The sequence below is a fragment of the Triturus cristatus genome, chromosome 4_1 (assembly GCF_964204655.1).
Source record: "Triturus cristatus chromosome 4_1, aTriCri1.1, whole genome shotgun sequence".
In the NCBI taxonomy this organism is placed as follows: Eukaryota; Metazoa; Chordata; class Amphibia; order Caudata; family Salamandridae; genus Triturus; species Triturus cristatus.
Window position 1 is genome coordinate 492,366,157 of NC_140585.1, and position 20,183 is coordinate 492,386,339.

Below are 20,183 nucleotides of genomic sequence, written 5' to 3' on the forward strand. Positions count from 1 at the left end.
AATAGCACATTTGTAAGAGTCATTGGGTTTTAAGAAGAGATGGTTCCCGTCATCTATTCCCGGCGGATGATCACGCACAAAAAAAACTGAAGCTCCCTTGTTAAATTTTTTTTTGAAGCCATTCTACTGCGCAGCATATGTAAAAATGTTTTAGCAAATATTACAAGTTATTTTGGGACTCTAAATGATCAAAGAGTAAACGACAACATAGTAAATTAAATAGATTTCCTTTGTAACAAATCCTGGCTATTTATGATTAGCGATTAAAGATTTACAGCTGTGAGGGGTGCACATTATTTGTCCCATACCCGAACTCTGAAGGCAAACAGCCCGGAGGTGCCTGCAAGGACAGTTCATATTTCTGAGAAGTTATGATGTTGTCAGGGTGTAGCCTTGATTGATGGACAACACACGCCCCACGATTGAAATATTCCTCTCTTCCTGAAAGAGGCGAAAATGCTGCTTTTGTATTGATTCTCAAAAGCTCTGTGAGAAAAATATCTTCCTCATTTGTGATGTAAGATGAGACAGCTAATAAGAATAAATTCAACATTTTACACATACCATCCCTTTATACTGATAGCAGAACACTGTTAAGCATAAAAGCAAATTATTATAAAAGCTAAAAGCACGCTATAAAAACTCCCAAAGGATATAACACAAATTGTCATACAATGATGGCCTAAATGCAACAAAATAAGTAAGAGTTGAAAATCAGAAACAACGTCCGCCCTAAAATAATGTTTGGTGTGAGCGCGAGATGATCAGCACAAGTACAGTGAATGCAAAACACATGAAATAGGTTTATGCTCTTCCATGTGAATTGAGAAATGTTTGCTGTGGATCACATGTGGCATTTCACTCTTATGCAGTTTAAGAGGGGGGTGTGCCTTTGTAGTTCACTTACAAAAAAGTGAACTATGCATCTTCATATAGTCAAATGCTTACCATAACTTAAGGGACTGGCTAACTGTCTCTCAATAACAAAACATCAGAAAAACCAGCAAGGGGGGTCAGCCACACAAAAATGGATTTCCTACACTGTACTTACACTAATTGAAAGTGAATACAGAGGAGACTACTATAGACGTTATATAGTAGTAATGTGAGAATATATAGTCTATACCTGAAATGTTAGCACACCAAAATATCAAACATTAGATTGATAGGGAAACTAAAGAGGAAATTTAGAGTCGGTGCATTCCACTGTGCTCTTGGAATACATCCATAGGAGGAAAGTGGTTAGTTCCCATAATACTAGAATAGGGCAACTCTTGTGAAATTCGATCAATGGAAGATGTTTCACAGTTGATAGTGTCCCCTATGAAGCATTATACCGCACACACTCACCAGCATCGATCTCTGACTGATTGTGCTGAGGACCAAGCTGGATTCACCCAAATAACGAAGGGGCGTATTTACTAATAATTCACGCAATGCAGTGCTGCAAGGCAAGTTGCACTGCTGCGTTGTGTGGACACAAGGGTGCTGAACAGTACTATATTTATCAAGATGTGGTGTGTTCAGCTCCCTCTATGTGCTGGCACACTTGTGGCTGCTTAGCGCTAACGCAGGCACCCTTGAACATTGGTGCTAGTTTTACAGACAGGGTTGTGCAGAAAGGAATGTCTCCTGCACAATTTAGGGGCAAACCCAGGTTTACTGGTCTTTGTAAATCTGGCTGTGTGTCAACATACATGGGTGATGCATGGGATTGCCCATGCCGCACCAATGTAATGCCTATCTGATGCAAAATAAAGCAGGGCACCTCTCTGTACTCTGTATTTATTAAACCATGCAAAGTCATGCAAATCGACCTTGCATAAATGCTAAAAAACATTTTGCATCAGCACTGAGCCACAAAAGTGAGGCTACCCTGACGCACGATCTTAGTACATCTGGGCCGAACAATGCACAAGTACTGACTTAACGACTGAGCATGAGGCCTTTCTGATTGACCATGCCCCTGTCATGACTACAATTGAAAAAATGTAAATGTATCTGTTTTTGAACTATATCATTGAAAGTATTTGAAGCATTACTCATTCTTCCTTAGCTGTTTACAACTTACCCGTCATATGCATCGGATACTTTCTGGGAGGTCTGATGATGAAAAAATTCAAAATATCGACTTATCAGGCAGCAAATATTGCATTTTGGACCTCAGTGGTTGAATATACAATTTTCTTTTTGGCTTTTGCCTTGGTCTGCAAAAACTCAACAGTTGCTGGCATAACTGTCTCTTATGGAGGGTAAAGTATAATTTAGATTTAATTTCACTTACAGTCACAAATGGATTTTTAATTCCTTTTGTTTTGATTCACCGTATTAGTGTTCAAACTTTATGCAGCATGTCCTTTTCCATGAACAGTATTTAAAATGGTGTATTTAATATTTAGTTTATTAGTGAGAATGTTTAAATCGAGAGAGCCTTGTGATATTGCTGTGTTTATTAAAAGAAATCTCAAAGTAAACGGGCAGATACCTTTTCCAGTAGTCACCAGTAAATCTGCTTCCATATGTTCTGCAAACATTTATAATTGTTTTTCTGTTTACTCCTGACCTTATTCGCTCTTCACATTTCCATCCAGAGGAGCTCTGTTTCTCTGCTGCAGCAAATCATTATGGGGCATATCAACAACAACCGGCGATAATTATCTCTTAGCGCACTTAGCGCTAGGATAATTATCGCCGGCTAGCGTGAATTTTTATCGCTGAGATAGCGTGCTATTAGCAACGCTTATCTCAATAGCGATAAAAATCCTCACGCTAACAGGCTAACGTGAGATTATCGCTGGAAACCCAGCGATAATCTCACGTTACCTTGTTGATAGGGACAGGCAAACTTAGCCATGATATCCTCCTTCCATAGGATATCATGGCTAAGTCTGAAAACTAGCAGACGTAAAAAAGCAGCGTTAACCGCGGTTAGCGCTGCTTTTTTTGTCTCTAACAGGGTTAGCGACATTCTTGATAATAGGAGAAATGTCGCTTAGCGACATTTCTCCTATTATTTTACTCTGGAACGCCCCCTTTGCATCTCATTAGAGATGCAAGGGGAAGCGTAGAGTAAAAGGGTGCTAACATGCAAATTTGCATGTTAGCACCCTGTTGTTGATAGGGCGCTAGTTTTATCTCTGCTTTTTTGGCTTTTAAAGCCAAAAAAGCAGAGATAAAGCCCTTGTTGATATGCCCCATTATTTGTAAAATGGGATATGCTCGGAAGTTCTTATTTAACAGCTCTGACAGTTCCTTCCCTGTTTTTTACCCTAGACATTTGTACTCTGGTTCTACCATAGTCACATCTTTGAGTCATAAAAGTTACGATACTCCTTGAAGGCACAAATGCAGAGCTGACCAGCTGTTATCAAGGGCCTGATTTGGACCTTGGTGGATGGGATACTCTGTCACAAACATGATGGTTATTCCGTCGAGGGTTTACAAATTCCATAGGATATAATGGAATTGTAATTTGGCGGACAGGATATCCGTCACATTTGTGATGGAGTAACCCTGTCTGCCAAACTCGTAATCAGGCCTTTATAGACATTCACCTCACCCACTATCAGGATGCAAAACATGCAGAAGGGCATTTTCCCTTTTAAAAATAAAAAGCAAGAAGAACCTTCTGCAATTTTACCCCAATGAAAGAAAATATATTTATTAATTGGAAGGAATAATTTACCTTTAAAAAGGGACACTAATCAAAGTGGCCTCATGTGAGACAGTTATTTCCAGACTTGTGTGAAATAACCTCCTCACCATCCTGGGCCTATTTATGTCCTTATGGTTAGATATGCTGTCATAAATATTCAGCACATTGAATTGTGCATGAACAACCCCTCTGTAGTTCTGCAAGTGAGCGGTCTGACATTTGTGTAGTGAAATCAAAATCCTGGTGTAGTACTTTAACTGCATGCTGCAAAATCTGCTATTCAATTAATATTAACAATTGTTTTTAGCATTCCACAGGAATCAAATATGGTCCATTTGCAGTCGGAGTGCAATGCTGAATGCAGTTGCGCAACAAATGTGTGGGACCCTGTTTGTGGAGCCAATGGATTGACCTATGTTTCTGCTTGCCTTGCTGGATGTGACTCTTCCACGCTTACTGGAAATGAATTAGTAAGGTGTTAATTCATTTTACTTTATTTCTTTTTCTTATATTAATGAATAATTCTGATCTGAAATGCAATCAATGTTATATTATGTTATGAGGATATGTATACTGTGCTTATCACTAGGCCTGGGCGGTAAATTCCGTTCCGCTCGCGGAATTTGCAGAATTTGGGTAAATTCACGTTCCGCAGAGAACGCGGCATTGCCAAAAATTTAGTAGAGTATGTCAATCGGGATTCTAGTTGAATAGCCAGGTCTTCAGCTTCTTGAGGGAGCTTGTGTAGGGATGTGGAGGTCATGATGTGGTGTGGAAGTTCTTTTCAGTATTTGGCAATAATGTAGGAGAAAGCGAGTCCTGCTGATTTGCTCCTGCAGATGGGGGGTATTTGGGCGAGGTGGTGCGTGGCTGAGTGCAGTTTACCTGGTGAGTTGGTGGAAGATGTGGCAGTAGTTCAAGTAGGCAGATCCGATGTTGTGTAGGGCTTTCTATTAAGTGGGTTAGCAGTTTGAATTGACATCGCTTCAGGATTGGTAGTCAGTGTAGCTCTCTGAGATGGGAGGTGTGTGCTGTGGGGGATGTTGAGGATGAGTCTGGTGGCGGCGTTCTGGGTGGTCCAGAGTCTTTGGTATGAGTTGATTTAAGATGCTGGTGTAGAGTGTGTTGCCGTAATCTAGTCTGCTGGTGATGATGGTCTGGGTGACCGTGCATCTGGTGTCAGTGGGGAGCCATTAGATAACTTCACAAAGCATTTATAGGGTAAAGAAGTAGGAGGAGGTGGCAGTGTTTACTTGTTTGGCCATCATGAGTCTGTAGTCCAAGATGATGCTGAGGTTTTTGGCATGGTCAATGGGGGTGGGCATGGGCCCCAGGTCTGTTGGCCACCAGGAGGAGTCCCATGAAGAACTCTTGTTTCCTAAGAGCAGTACTCTTTTATCCGTGTTGAGTTTTAGTCAGTTCTTTTTCATCCAGTTTGCTATGTTTGACATGTAGGGGGTGAAGCTGGTTCTAGGTGTCTGGTGTTTGTCTGTGAGGGAGAGGATGAACTGGATGCCATCTGCATAGGAGACAATATTGATCTCATGAGATCTTATAACATGAGCAAAACAGTCACCCAGGGCCTAGTCAGCAGCAGACTCGACTACGGGAACGCCCTCTACGCCGGAGCCTCGTTCAAGCTCATCATCAGACTACAGAGAATGCAGAACGCCTCTGCACGCCTGATCCTCGACGTCCCACGCCGCGACCACATCACCCCCACCTGAGGAACATGCACTGGGTCCCCATCGACAAAAGAATCTCCTTCAAGTTCCTGATCCACGCACTCAAGGCACTCCACAAAACCGGCCCAGCCTATCTCAACAGTCGACTCTCCTTCTACGTACCCAACAGGAAACTCCGCTCCGCTGACCACGGCCTGGCCACGGTCCCACGTATCCGGAGAACTACTTCCGGAGGCAGATCCTTATCCCATCGCGCCGCCAGGACCTGGAACACCCTCCCCCTCTACCTATGACAAACCGAAGACCTGCTGACCTTCAGGAGACAACTCAAGACCTGGCTATTCGACCAATAGCAGCAACACCCCCCCCCCCCCAGCGCCTTAAAACCCACACGGGTATGTAGTGCGCTTTACAAATTATGTGTGATTGATTGATTGATAACATGGGCGAGTGGTGACATGTAGTCTTTGAAGAGGATAGGGCTCAGTGATGAGCCTTGAAGGACTACGCAGATGAGGTTCTTAAGTTCATAAGTGTTGGGTGTAATCCTGACTCACTGGATCCTGTCAGAGAGAAAAGAGGCCAGCCATCTCAGTGTGCCCATGTACTCTGGAGTTCTGGAGTCTTGCGATGAGGGTGCTGTGGAGATTGTGTTGAAGGCTGCAGGGAAGTCGAATAGGATGAGTGTTGCGGTTTCCCCTTTGTTTATGAATGGATGTCATCAGTTCCTGCAATGAGAGGAGTTTCAGTGATGTGGTTGCTAGGGAATCCAGACTGCTAGATGTCTAGTAGGTGGTGTTGTTTAGGATGGTTGAAGAGTTGTTCATTGATACCATTCTCCACGACTTTGTATGGAAAGAGCAGGAGTGAGATTGGTCTGTATTTGCTGAGCTCTGTTGGGTGTGACGTGGGTTTTTTCAGGAGGGCAGTGATTTCTGTGTGTTTCCAGTTGTCCAGGAAGGTTCCACTTTGGATGGAGGTGTTGATGATGGTAGTGAGGTGGGAGCTGAACAGAGTTCTTCCTAGGCTGTAGGTATGGTGGGGTGCAAGGGTCGGTGGGGGTCCAGGAGTGTATTGTTCCCATAATTTTAGCTGTGTCTTCTGGGGTGAGGGGTTTCCAGTTTGTGATTTGGTGGTCTGATTTGGTGGTGGTAGGCAGCCGGTAGATGAGTTCTTGCGTCTTGCATTGGGGGGGTTGAAGTTGCTGTAGATCTTTAGCATTTTATTGTGAAAGAAATCAGAGAGGTTGTCGCGGAGGTCTTGTGAACTAGTGATGTAGTTGTTGGTGGCTGGGGGTTGGAGAATTCTTTGAAGATATTGAAGAGTTCTTTGCAGTTGTTTCCAGTATGAGAGCTAGGGCTGTTTTTCTTGTCTCATTCAATCAGAACATGTCATTTAAGATATTATTGATACTAGTTAGAGCATGTCTATCCTTGGCTCTGTTCCCCACATTTTTACAACGTTTGAGGCTGTTGCTCCATGGATGAGCTAGTCTGCATGTGCTCTATTTAGAGAGAACGATTTTAAGTCTAAAATTGCCAGCCAGACCTGTCACTGTGGTAAATCAACTGTTTATGTGCAAAGGCTTTGCACAGTGTTAAAAACTATTTATATAGGGCATAGTAATGAAGGAAAATATATGTACATGTACCTAAAAATGTAAAGTATGTTTTAGTGGAACAAGTTTGCGCCAGCTATGCTGCAGACCATAAACTGAATGTGTAAGAATGAGTACAAAGTTAACTCAGTAATCTTTGATGGAAAAATGGTGTCAGAACCATTTTGTTCTGAGACTAGTCACTTTTGCTTATGGTTGTTTGTCATATAGTTAGGGGGGATGCAAAACAGTGACCACCCTTTTTCCTCTAGTTCTATAACACCTTCTTCAACAGGAGAAAATCAGGTCAGAGAACCACCAAATGTATACCATACACTAAACCAGATCTGAAATTATCATTGGCATGGTCAGACCAATAATGCTTATATGTTAGCATCCCAGTAGACCACCATGCCTGTGATTGTAGCCAATCATAGTATGATGCTTCTAACACCCTTTTTAGGTCTCGCTGAGCCCAGCGCATGCACTGGCTCGGAGAGACATTTTGTAGGTGAGTTTTCAAAGTGCTGCTGGCTGGCCTAGCGCTTGCGTTCACGCGATCGTGCACGCGCGAACCTCCAACCTTCAGCAGCACTTTGAAAACTGTGCTTTAGCGCGTCATCGTGATCACGATGACTTTCGCTTTCAGAGCGATCGCGATGACTTTCGCTTTTACAGCTGCACGGCCAATGCTTGTTTGTTTTATCTCGGCTGCAGTCCACCAGCCTAAATATGGAGGTATGTTCTTGTCAAACATTTTAACACCTCCTGTATTGTGCTTTCATAATACAGTGGTGAAAAGCATTTGCACTTGACAGTACACTATTTGCAACCCAGGCCATCTAATAGTGTCAGGGAAAATATGTTTTGTAACCAGGCTCAGTGCCTTTACGTGAGCCTGGCTCCTGGGTCGGGGGTCACACACCTCAGAGGGGAGGTCTTGACTACCTACCTACCTTAACAGTTTGCTGCGGGCAGGCACCTGATTGGCTCACACATTCCTGCGAAGTCCTAAAGCAGTCCCCCACACACGGTGGCATTCATTGGTAAATTAGTAGGTATGTGATCATCAGATTAAAGTAGAACCATGAAGAATTGGACGCAGTTTTAATGCCATAAGTAGATAAAAACCCCACGCTAATTTACACAATTTCTTGTTTTTTCCATGCAAAAAAGACTGAGTTCTCATCCTATAAGCGGATCTGTGGTTAAGAAATATCTATTAATAGCCGCCGCCCGCCGCAGATGTGTAATTGTATTCCATTGCTGTGACACTTTAATAGATATGGCCCTCTAAGGCGCCCCGTATTCCCGCCACAGCCTGAATAGCTCCTTTGCCATAAAACAGTGTGTCACTGTGTTTTCTTGTGCAGGAAAGCCGCGGTTCATTGCCTTCTGCATCAGACGACGCATGCGGGACCCCGCACCTCTAACAGGCTGATTGAAAGAAGTGCTGATGAGTTTAAGTGCGTCATACGTTCAGCGGCTGCACACGCACATTGGACAGACGGTAATTGTGATGGGAGTTGTCGACTCGCCCCTGCCCCCCTTCACTCCCTGCGATTAAATCCTCTGTCTAGAGGCCACGCGCAGATCACCACAGACGCCGATCCCGCTTTGTGGTGGAAGTGTCTGCCCAAAATAGAGGCAGTGATATGTGTTTTGTAAAGTTTCTCAAACGTTTTCGTTGACATGACGTAACCCACGTTAGACAGCATTGCGACCCTGCAACCTCCATTCTCAGCATTACTCAGTTATGATTCACATCACATGTTGTCTGCTGTTAAACGTGCACGTGCCATGAACAACCAAGGGTAACCCTTGAAGGGTAACCCTTGAAGAGTTGTCTAAGAGACTTTAAAGGGTAGTGCGAACTTCTCAAGGGGAGAGCCGCTCTTTTCGTCTGCTTTTTTGGGCCACCTTGCTCCTGAACCAACACATATATACTTAATTAAAAGCAGAACTGGCCTCATGGACGTCAGTTCACCAAAATGCCACGGGTAGCGGAAGTGACAATATACACCCTTTGACCTTATTGACATCAAACAAAATCACATCATGGGATCTTGACCCTGAATTTTCCCCAGGAAGTGATGTCACTTGACCTGAACCCGGATGATATCACAATAATTGACATCACTGAAGCTACATTTTAAACATGTAGTTAAATAAGGGATACAGTACCCCCTGCCCTGCATCATAAGGATATTGCAAGTCACAGAGGAGTTACATAACCATAAAGAGGAACGAGGCCAAAGGACAAGTTCCTTTAAAATGTTATAGAGCTCTGAAGTGACTTGCAGCATCCTTCTCATATACACCAGGGTGTATTTTATCCCATATAATGCATGGTCACACCACTACCTGTCCCACAAACCATTCCAACCTTTGGTATGTAGCTATTTCATATGAAAGACAGATGTTTGCAAACACAAGAATGACAAGCATTTGCAATGCAAAAGGTCTCGCATTTACGCATGTTTGAGCTATTGACATTGTAAATGACAATGCCTTTTATTTATGTTTTGGTTTTTAAAACATAAATAAAAGGCATTGTCATTTACAATGCCAATTGCTTAGACTCGTGTAAATGCGAGACCTATTGCATTGCAAATGCTTGTTTGTCCTTGTAGCCCGCTAGGCACCAATTCCAGTGGGAGAGATGCTGACCCGAGAATTGGTTTCATGTAAACAAAGGAGAGGGATTGCTCATTTTCCTGTCTATACGTTTGGGGTCAGCACAGGAATTCTGATCAAAGGAAGAAAGGTTCTGCCATTTTGATGTTAGGTAGAGAAAGGCAATGTGGGATTATTTGACGAAGGGCACATAGGAATTGCTACAAAAGCAGGTAGGTATACCTCATGGAACTTTTTCCCTTTTGGTTAGGAATGGACCTGGGGTAACCCCTATCCACAGGCTAGGACCAGGCATCAATTTGACACCCCTGGGAGCCCACTTCAGAACACTACTGGACCTGTGGAATAGACTCCAAGGCCCTCCTGTTATGCTACAAGGACACAAAAGCTGTAGGAAGCCCACAGGAAAAGGACAGCTGACTACTTTTATCTGAACCTACTCTAGACCCCGCTGGTGGCTTCATTTGTAGTCAGTCCTACCCCTGATTAATGTTCCTGAGGGCTGGAACACTTGGCTTGGAGTGTACTCCTCCTGCCTAACCCTAGAAACCTGGTAAATGTTTTGCTAAATTTATTCCTGGAGAACCATTGTTGGACTGGGACCAACCTGCCAGATGATCTGCATAAGGGGCATCACTGGTAAGCCTGACTTTGATACAGTTCCCGCTACGTTCTTCCCCACAGCATAAAATCTGATTCAGTGTTTCCAACGCCGAACAGCATCCAATGACCTTGCACCCTTTTAGACTACAGCCTGCTGCCTGGCTCTGATGAGGAAATGTGAACTCAAGAAAAAAGTCTAAGTCCAAAGATAGAAACTTACACTTATACCTTTATTGTCCCTTTGACAATAAAGGTACAAGATCAACTAGGACAGTGTCTTGTTCACCCTCTGTTTACAAACAAGTTACTTAACTTATGTAATGCTCTCTCTGGTGGATACTCTGTGGAACATTTGATTTCTCACCTAGTGATTACTCCCCTTGTGAAATATCCCAAAGTGCTAAACTGGACCCAGAAACTTAAAAAGCAGTGCTCTTGTGCAATGGTAGATGATGCCATGTGACTCTCCTACAACCTAGAGTCTCTCTGGAAGAGATGAGTGGAGCCATATATACGTGGTACCCAAGCAAGCTGATGTCAGTTTCTTTGGTAAGTTTAACAGATCCAAGAGGTGTGGCTAGGAGCGTCAAGATGCTGGTCGCACTCTAATAGTGCTTTTGACCTCTCTGTCATCAGATCTCATGCCACTGGGACACCCCACCTATGTCCGAATTTACCTCTCACTGCCCCTCGACTCATCTGCCATGCAGCTTGGTGATGGCATGGTGTGATTGTCCCATTTGCATGGTGATGCCAGAAGCTCAGTCACATGTCCAACATGGCAGATGGCTCCCGAGGTGTGTCATGTGTGTCACTTTTGTGAACCCATTAGGCCAGAGCAGACCCTAGAGTGATCCAGAGTGCTGCCGCCTTTGGGGTGCTGCTTCCTACTCCTACACACCCTCCCGTGCCCTGGACGAGGACCTGCATATGCAGTGGGTTGTGAAAGTCTTATCTTGACCCTAGAGGGAGGTATGTGCAGAACCCTGTGGCCGAATCAGACAGGGGTGGTTCCCTGGGAGGATCTGGCCACTGTGGGCCCCCGGGGGCTGCCTGTACCCTCCTGTGCCCTGGGCCAGGGGCTCACGCATGATGCATTGTGGTTGTGGCCTGTGTTCTGCCCGGCCTCCTATGGAGTTGTGTGGTTCTGCTCTAGAGAGCCCTCAGACTTTCCTTGAGGCCGATTACTGGTGCACTGCCCGCACTGAGGACCTGCCTAGCCGGGTGCGGGAGTTCTCATTGAGGCTTCTATGAGGCACCCAAGCCAGGCCTCGACTCATCCAAAGGCCTTGACTGTGCACTCTGCTCCTGTAGGATGTGGATGTATGACACTCTTGCGGACTCGTGCCCACCGGGTGCCACGACTTGCAGGCTTCTGGACCTCCATTGCTCTTATGGTCTCTCTCGAGCCCTCGTGCTTGGGGCATGGGCCTGACATTGGGTTCACGTAAACCTCCCCCTGCACCAGATACAACCGAGCATGAGCCCCATCGCTGCAATGCAAACTTGACTGTCCCAGGCTGTGGCTCTCTCACTGCAGGCGCACAGCACCGCCCTGGCCCCTGCGGGGCACTCCAGCCACACCATACAGTTGCCACTGCTCCAGATTTGGGCTCAGCCTCGTATGTGTCTGTACTGTTTTTGCTGCTGGGACTTGTATGTGCAGCTGAGGTGGCAGCTTAGGCGATGTCTGGAGAGTCAAGATACTGGTGCCCCCACGTACTTTGGTCAGACCTCTTGTGAACAGGTATGAGCATACTGATGATAATGCCTGGACGCTGAGCCCTGGAACACCTCATCGTGGAGACTCATAGGTGTAGCTCTTGATCCCCTCCAATGCTTCATAGCCCTTCTGTTTCCCACTACAGATGGGGTGGTAGTGCTCGACTAGTGGCTCCGGGGTTTTGAGATTTGCTAGCTGCCTCCCAGGACCTGATGTTGCATAACCAATGGTGTTTCTCTTTGCAATTGACCCCCCTATGACTGTGGAAACCTGAGGAACCTTCCCCTACACCCTGCTGTTGCCTTACATCCTCGTCCTTTGCTCAGTTAACCTGAGCCTGGTGGCAGTGGCTTAGCCCAGCCTCTCTCTCTCTGCTGTTTTTGCATTACCTTAGTGGAGGCCCAGCACGACTCTCCTACATTGCTCCCTGCTGCACTTGTGAGCCTCCCTAGCACATTGACTGTGCTCATCCCCTTGGGCCAGAGGAGGACTCTACTCTAAAGAGATCGGCTGTTTGTGCTGCCACAGAAGTCGCGACAAGTGGACTGAATCGCTAACGGCAGCACACTGTGCAGTGATGCAACCTCTGCACCATGAGTAAAGACAAACTTGTCTGTCCAGCGACCTCCCAAACTCAAATGGATCAGTGCAGCACCGGACCGGATAATCACAGGTTGCCAACTTCCTTGAAACCTGAATCAAATCCTCGATGCCTACAGACCAGCTGTGACCCTTGTTTGCAGTGGAACCAGCCCAAAGGACACTGACTCCCAAGCTGTGTCCAGGTGCTTCACCAAGGCTGGCGATTGCTCGGATCTTTAACTTCAGAGATAGAGACACACTCTTTCTAGAGGCCTGTTTTTGCCTGGAACACCTCTGTGAGGATGCCAAAGCTTCGTCTCATTTTGACTACACTTGGGTGGTTCAGCAGCAATGCCGTTCCTACCAGGATGTCAAGCAGAAACTCAGGGCACTTGGCCGTCAATACCACCTTTTATTTCCTCTGAGTACTCTATACCAACATATCCCACTTTTTTGACAACCCAGATTCTGCCTGGTTGTGGATCACGAAGGAAAGCCCACTTCGTGAACCTGCTGATACCCCAAAAAGAGTGACCAGGACTACTGAGTCATCTGAGGCTGCAATGGTGCCCAAGCCACTGTCATATCGTACTCGCTCAAGAAAAGGACACCACAACAACCATTCTAAATCCTCCACACAGTCTCCCCAGGCAAGGGCTCAGACTCCGTCCCCAATGCACTCCCTCCAGACCTCTGAAGTAGCTGAGTACCACCTTGATTGAGAGGACCCCTTGAGTTAGCATTGGCGCTCCACACTGGATATCAAACAGACATTGATTTCTCTCAGAACCCTGCTCTGTGACTCCTTCATTGTTAACTGCGGTTGTAGTCCACCACTCCATTTCCATTTCTTTGGCTTTCTTTCTACCTCTGTTTTCATTTTCAGGGTGACAGATGCTTCTTGGGGGGAAGTATGGTGTGTGGAGGGTGTTGGGGGTGGGGCTTCAGTACAATGTTACTTTTGTTGATTGTTTTGATTTGTTTGTATAAATGTTTGTTCTTACTTGCACTCAGACACACCTTTATACTATACCGCGCATACTATAGCCTGAGTCCTGAGGCACCGCTCCCTAACATATACCACAGACACATACTCTGGCCTGCTGCACCGGGGAAAACTCCTCTCCCACATTGTGACTGCACACAACCTCTTTTACCTTTTGTATGGCGTCCCTATGAGTTCTGTCCTGGAATGTCAACGGTCCCCTGCACCTTGTGAAAAGCACTGAAGTCATCTGTTTCACACACCACCGCCCTCCACCGCCCTGAGGTCCTCCTGCTCCCACCTCATGGTTAACCACTGCTGTTGTGTAGTTCCTAGGAATTCCCCAAGACCTGTGCATTTTACTTTATTTTTACTTTTTAGTGGCATTTATTAGAAGACATATTACAATTTAATTAACGTATCACAACTGATCTTGAACAGATGGTACAATTCAGCACAAGACATTGCCTATAAGACCTTCCCACACCTTCCCTCACTTCGGACTTATATTTTGGATTAACCTTGTCATCCCATGGTCTCGGGTCGATGGGGAGGTGCAAATATTACCTCTGTATGTATTTCATATACCCCATACCTTGTCCCACTTCTTCGGGCATCCTCTATTTGTGTAGACTGCGCGTTCAGCTAACATGCACCAGTCAACATCCCGTTCCCATTCAACTGTAGTTGGTGGCTTAGGGACCCCCCCAACTATGGGCAATGTTATGCTTTGCTAGCATAAAGCCAGTGGCTGCCCATATTTGGTCCATTTGATTGAAGTCTGTGGCTTTCCAAGCATTGAGCAGATTTAGCTTAGGGGATAGCTCTAAGGCAATCCCACATAACTCTCCGACCACCCTGTTGACCACCGTCAGAATGACTGAATCAAGCGAGATTCCCAGAGTATATGGTAAAACGTGCCTGTCTCCCCGCTTCTCCGTTTACAGTCTGCGGAGCTACTGTGGCCCATCTTGACCAATTTAGTGGATGTGATGTATGTGCAGTGCAACATTTTCAATTGGACCAGCTGCAGTCTTGACGGTATGGCCACCTCATGTGGGGAGGACAGCGCATTACGCCATTCCTCATCTTCCAAGTCCCCCACATCATTCTGCCATTGTGTATATAGCTGTTTCAACAGGTCTGGTGAGTTGTTAATTAATTTCCGGTCAGTAAGCGAAATAGCCTTGCTTTCCATGGGATCTGCAAGTAGTCTGTCCTCAAGTGGGGTGGCCCCCGGGATCCCGGCTGTCTTTCTGGTTGCCTGCAGTAAGGCATGTTGTATTTGCAAGTAGCGGAATGTTTCACCTATGGACAATTTATATTTGTTTTGTAGATCCGCAAATGTCACTATTTTAGCCTTCTTGACCAGATCTCCAACTTGTGATATACCAATAAGCTTAATAGATGTCCCACAAAAGCTGTTTGGGAGACTGCTACTGAACCGTCTCCAAGTATGGATTGCAGAGAAGGACATACTGAGCCCATATCAAGCTGGGTTCAGAGAGGGTGTCTCCACAATAGACCAGATTTTCCGATTCAATATTTTATATTGGAAAACCGTGACTATGGGTGGAGGCACGCTGTATACGGTCTTTGTCGACCTGCGAGCAGCATTCGACTTGGTGCCCCGCGCAAAACTATGGGCAGTTCTTAAAGATCTAGACGTACCGGGTGACATCCTATCCATGTTGATGAGGCTTCACCGGGGCAACGATGCCAAAGTGAGGTGTGGCAGGGGAGGTGCTCTTTCAGAGGGTTTTCCCGTGGACACAGGGGTCAGACAGGGCTGTGTGTTGGCACCGACCCTGTTCTGCCTCTTTGTGAACGGTGTTATAGACTTCCTGACAGGGCTAAGCTATATTGACGCCCCAGTCTTGAATGGCAGGAGGGTACCCGCAATTATGTTTGCGGATGATACCCTCCTGCTTTCAAAATCCCCGATGGGCCTTCAGAGAATTTTGGACGGATTCATGAATTTTTGCGAGCTTCGTGGTTTGGAAGTGAACGTGACCAAAACCAAGTTCATGACCTTCAACCCATCCTCTTCAACCCGCCCAAACCCCACGATAGGACACGAAAGACTAGACCGGGTTTCCACATTTGAATACCTAGGGGTCACCCTGAACCAATCTCTGACCTGGGACACTCACATTACTAGAGCAAATCTGAAACTCACCCAACTTACAGGTGGCATATCTAGGATGATATCTAGGTCCTCCTACAAGCCACTTGGCCCACCTCTTCATATTTATAAAACCCAGGCCAGAGGTGCAGTAACTTATGGGGGTGAGATATGAGGACATGCAGCGTGTCAGAAGCTGCAGATAACCGAGAACAAATTTATCAGGCAATTGACCGCTTTACCATCAAGCACCCCGCTGCTCCCCCTGAGACTGGATCTCGGCCTAAGACCAATCACTGAAGAGTTGGGACTAAAGCCCCTGACCTACTGGCGTAGAATATGGAGTTCTTTAGAGTTATCTAGCTACAGAGCAGAATTAGAAGAAATTTTGCGCCTCCAAAGGTGCTGCAAATACTCTGGTTTAAGTACATTAAGAACACTTTTGAAAGGATGGGGAAATCGGAGCTGTGGCTCGACCCGCGGAGTGCTTGCCCCAGGATCTCTCGCAGATCGTTGGCGGAGGCATACCGCGAGTACAAGCTACAGGCTGCAATCGAATCCCCCTGTCAAGATTCGTTGTCCAGACACTTCCTTGCTACCAAGGATCATTACCATTTGGAATTGGTCCTTGATGAAGTTAGCCCACCACTAACACGGAAATTGTATCTGCAGTGGCGTTATGGAACACTCCCTTTGAGGGCCCATACGGAGCACTGGCATAAAACGCTGACCAGCCCTAATTGCCAAGTATGCCCTCTTATGCGAGAAGATGATTTACATATGATTTTTTTCTGTCCTGCTTACAACACTCCACGCAAACATTGGCTTGTCCCACTTCTTAGGAACTTAGGCTTCAGGGAGCATCGTCCTGCATTTAGAGTTTTAAAATCTGATCTGTCTGCCCCCACTGTATGTCCAGTAGCTAAATTTCTAACCGCAGCATGGTTTATCCGTAATCGTTTTATGTCTAGATAACAACATACTTTTAAAATGTTTTAAGATTGGTTCATGATTTTATCACTGTCTTTGCTTCATTGTCAAATTGATATTGTATTTTTTTTCCATGTATCTTTTATGGTCCTTAGTGACCGAAATAAAGATTTGATGATGATGATATCAATGACATCCCATTTATCGAATCTGCTATAATTAATTAAATTGCCCAGGGCTGCTCCATGCCAAAGGGGTGTCATTTGTGTCAATGTATTACCCCAACCAAGTTTTGTGGTGGTAGTGTGCCACATGGCAACCGAGAGAGCTGTGGGTCCAGTGAGCTGTTGTCGATGCAGTTTTGCATACAGTGCCACTCTATACCCTCCAGACCCATCAGTCATCTGTCCATCGGACATGCCGGGTCTCGCTGTTCTCCATACACCCATTTATTAATAATTGAAAGGTGGAGACGGGGAAGCTTGCAGACTGACATCAGTGCAGCAGGCTATAACTGGCAAGGAGGGGGAGTGGAGACCTCGCCATATACCAGGCAACAAGTGAGCAGGAGCCCCCCCATGGAGGTGCTGTCGGGGGTGAAGCGAAGGGCTGACTGATCGCTGATGGGCGGAACCACTCACAGGGACGCAGGAAGGTGACTATCAAGGGGCTACAGTGGAGAATATGGGGGATACACATTGCACGTCGGTGAAGCCTCGGGAGAATCCTCACAGGCTGGTCCAACAGTAGGGAGACCACATAGCGCAGTGAAGGTCATCACTGGTACAATCCACGGAGAGGGGCCTTGAGAATACGGCTGTGCGCCCTGGTGCTGCACCGTAGCGTTGAATACCACAGGGCTTGATGACGGTGGCGCTACCCGTAGCAGGATAAGAACCGTACGCCAGCCTAGGACTAAACAGGCTACTGCGAACCTGGTGCAAACACGTAGGGCTGGCCATGAGTTATAGCTGAGGGTCGCGCCGCGATAGGATGCTACCTTTCCCCACTGGCTGGCTTGCGGACCGGACGGGGAGCGATCCACACACAGCGTCCTCGCTCCGCGGACCCCTTGGTAGACAGGATAAGAGACTCAGGCTGACTGTAATGTTTGAAGCCCCGGTGATCTAAAGTAGTTCCTAACGGATGCCCGACCCGGATGCTGGCCATCAATGGCGCAAGATAAAGACTCCAAACCGCAAAAGCAGGGCAAGATGGACAAATTCACTAAACCACTGCAGGTGCCGAATCCCACCGGGTCGGGCCCGGCTGACCCTCCCGACAATGCGGTCCTCCTCCAGGAGATCCAATCCTCAAGAGAGGTGCTCGAAGGCAAGATCGACGAGATTAAAATAGATGTTAACCTGCTCCGTCAGGATCTCCGTAATGAATCCGAAAAAATAATCACAAGCAGAGCATCGCATCTCTGAAGTCGAGGACACTACTCACACACTACGGGGCAAGGTCACGGCCCTGACGACAACCCTGAAGGAGGTCCTCTGGAGAGTTGATGACTCAGAAAATCGGGCACGATGAAACAACCTGCGTTTCCTCGGATTTCTGGAGGCAATTGAAGGGGCGGATGCAGGTACTTATTTACGTAAATGGTTGTTGGACATGTTCCCTGATACCCATTTTTCACCCTGCTTCATCATAGAGAGAGCACACAGTATAACGGGGGTCAGGCCGCCGCCGGGAGCACCTCCGCGGCCGCTGATTGCCAGGTTTCTTAATTATCAGGACAGAGACACTATTCTCAGGGCGTTCTGCCAGGAAGGAGAAATTCGAATGGATAACGGGAAGATCATGGTATTCCCAGACTACTCCCGATAAGTTCAAAAGCAACGTAAAACATTTGATTCTGTGAAGGACAAACTGCGGCAGCTGCAAATTACGTATATGCTCCTCTTCCCGGCTAAACTTAAGGTGATCTTTCAGAACAAGACTCTGTTCTTCAACACCCTGGCTGGAGGAGCGCCCCCTGCCACGAACACCCCATGAAATGCCGCGCTCTGGGAAAGCCCCTTCACTGCCTATTAATACTTTTAGATCACAAAACTGTGCACGGAGGAACATAAAAACTGCACCGAATATGATGCTCAGACCAACACTCTACCGGAACAGGAGAGTGGTGGAGGCTGTGCCAAGAACATCAGACTCGGAGAGCGTCCCACACCGGGGCAGTCCGTGGCAGAATGCTCTGATCAGGGCATCAGCACGGACTCGGAAGAAGAGCACCCCTTGATGCACAATATTAACCTCCTGGAATGCACGGGCGAGAACAACGGTGACACTGGAAAGGACACTTGGACACTATCCATGAACAATGATGCTGAGGACTAACGATTGGCCCGGAGAGCAACGAGAGTAGCAGACCGGGAAAATACATTGCACACCACCACACATGCTCTGCCCCGATTCTATCCCTCCATTTTGTATTGGTTTGCCTTTTCTTCCTTCCTCCCTGGTAGCTCCATCCCTCCCCGTCGTCCCCCTCCCTCCCCCTCCGCCCTCCTTTCCCTGCCCCTTGTTCCCCCCGTTCCCCCCCCCCTTTTAATTTTAGTTTTGCGTTTGCTAAAGTGGATTCGGAAGTTGTCAGTCTGGGACTCAACTGCCAGGACTGCATAATTAGGGGTTGTGGGTTTATGGGGGGGGTTTAGAGGGACTGAACAAAGTTTGAGACACTGGGTTTGGGGGGTGGGCGATAGACCTCGCCAATATGATCACAACACAGTTGGTCCTGTTGACCCTGGGGATGGTCGGATGGATGTTGGGGACGTATGGGGGAGGTATTGGGGAGTTGGGGACTTGTTATAGTAACATGGCAAAACAGTGGGATTGCAGACACTTGTGGATCGCAGGGGATACAGCAGTGGAGAGAGGGAGATGGGCTGGATGATAGGCCTAACACTACCCGCCGTAAAGATGGCTATGCATGATCAAGGGCAATACTCCGTCCTTTCATGGAATGTGAAGGGAACGGGGAATAAGATCAAGAGAGGATTAGTTGCCGTATATTTTAGGAGACTGAAGCCGGATGTCATTCTCCTACAGGAGACTCACCTAAAAGGTACTCAATGTGGTTTTCTGGGTAGAGGCGCGTACAAAACACTAGCACACGCTGGGTTTTCCACTGGAGCACTAGGCATAGCAATATTAATTAGGAAAAGCCCACCCTTCCGCCTAGAATGCACCTTGGCGGATCCAAATGGAACCTATGTTGCGGCTAAGGGAATATGGAACAGACGACATATTACCTTTATTAGCGTATATGCACCACCTAGGCTCCAACGTCAAACACATGATAAGCTTGCAGTAATCCTGTTGGAGGCTGGTTCAGATACACATATTATTGGGGGTGATTTTAATGACGCAATGGACCCCATGCTTGACTGTACCACTGTTATGGGAAGGGAGTACACAGAGACACTGCTGAAACGGTTCACAGACACACTAGCACTCACAGACCTGTGGCGTAGGCAGCACCCCCAGACCAAGGCTTACTCCTTTTATTCAGGGGCCCATAAAGCCTTCTCAATAATAGATTATCTATTTGCTCCGGCAGGGGAACTGGGGGAGATATATGAAGTGGAGTTTCTGGCGAGAGGCCTATCGGATCACTCGCCCCTGCGTCTCACAGTACGTACTTGTACACAAGGCT

General features: G+C 46.7%; 1 protein-coding gene across 4 annotated transcripts in view; it reads left to right on the top strand.

Annotated features, from left to right (window-relative positions):
• LOC146855138 (solute carrier organic anion transporter family member 1A2-like) overlaps positions 1–20,183 on the top strand; it is a 643,199-nt gene that overhangs the window by 492,698 nt on the left and 130,318 nt on the right. For all 4 annotated transcript variants that reach the window (XM_085650570.1, XM_085650572.1, XM_085650571.1 and 1 more), the window contains 2 exons: positions 2,057–2,252; positions 3,963–4,125. In XM_085650570.1, the coding sequence (XP_085506696.1) occupies positions 2,057–2,252; positions 3,963–4,125 (359 nt within the window). The remainder of the gene's footprint in view (positions 1–2,056; positions 2,253–3,962; positions 4,126–20,183) is intronic.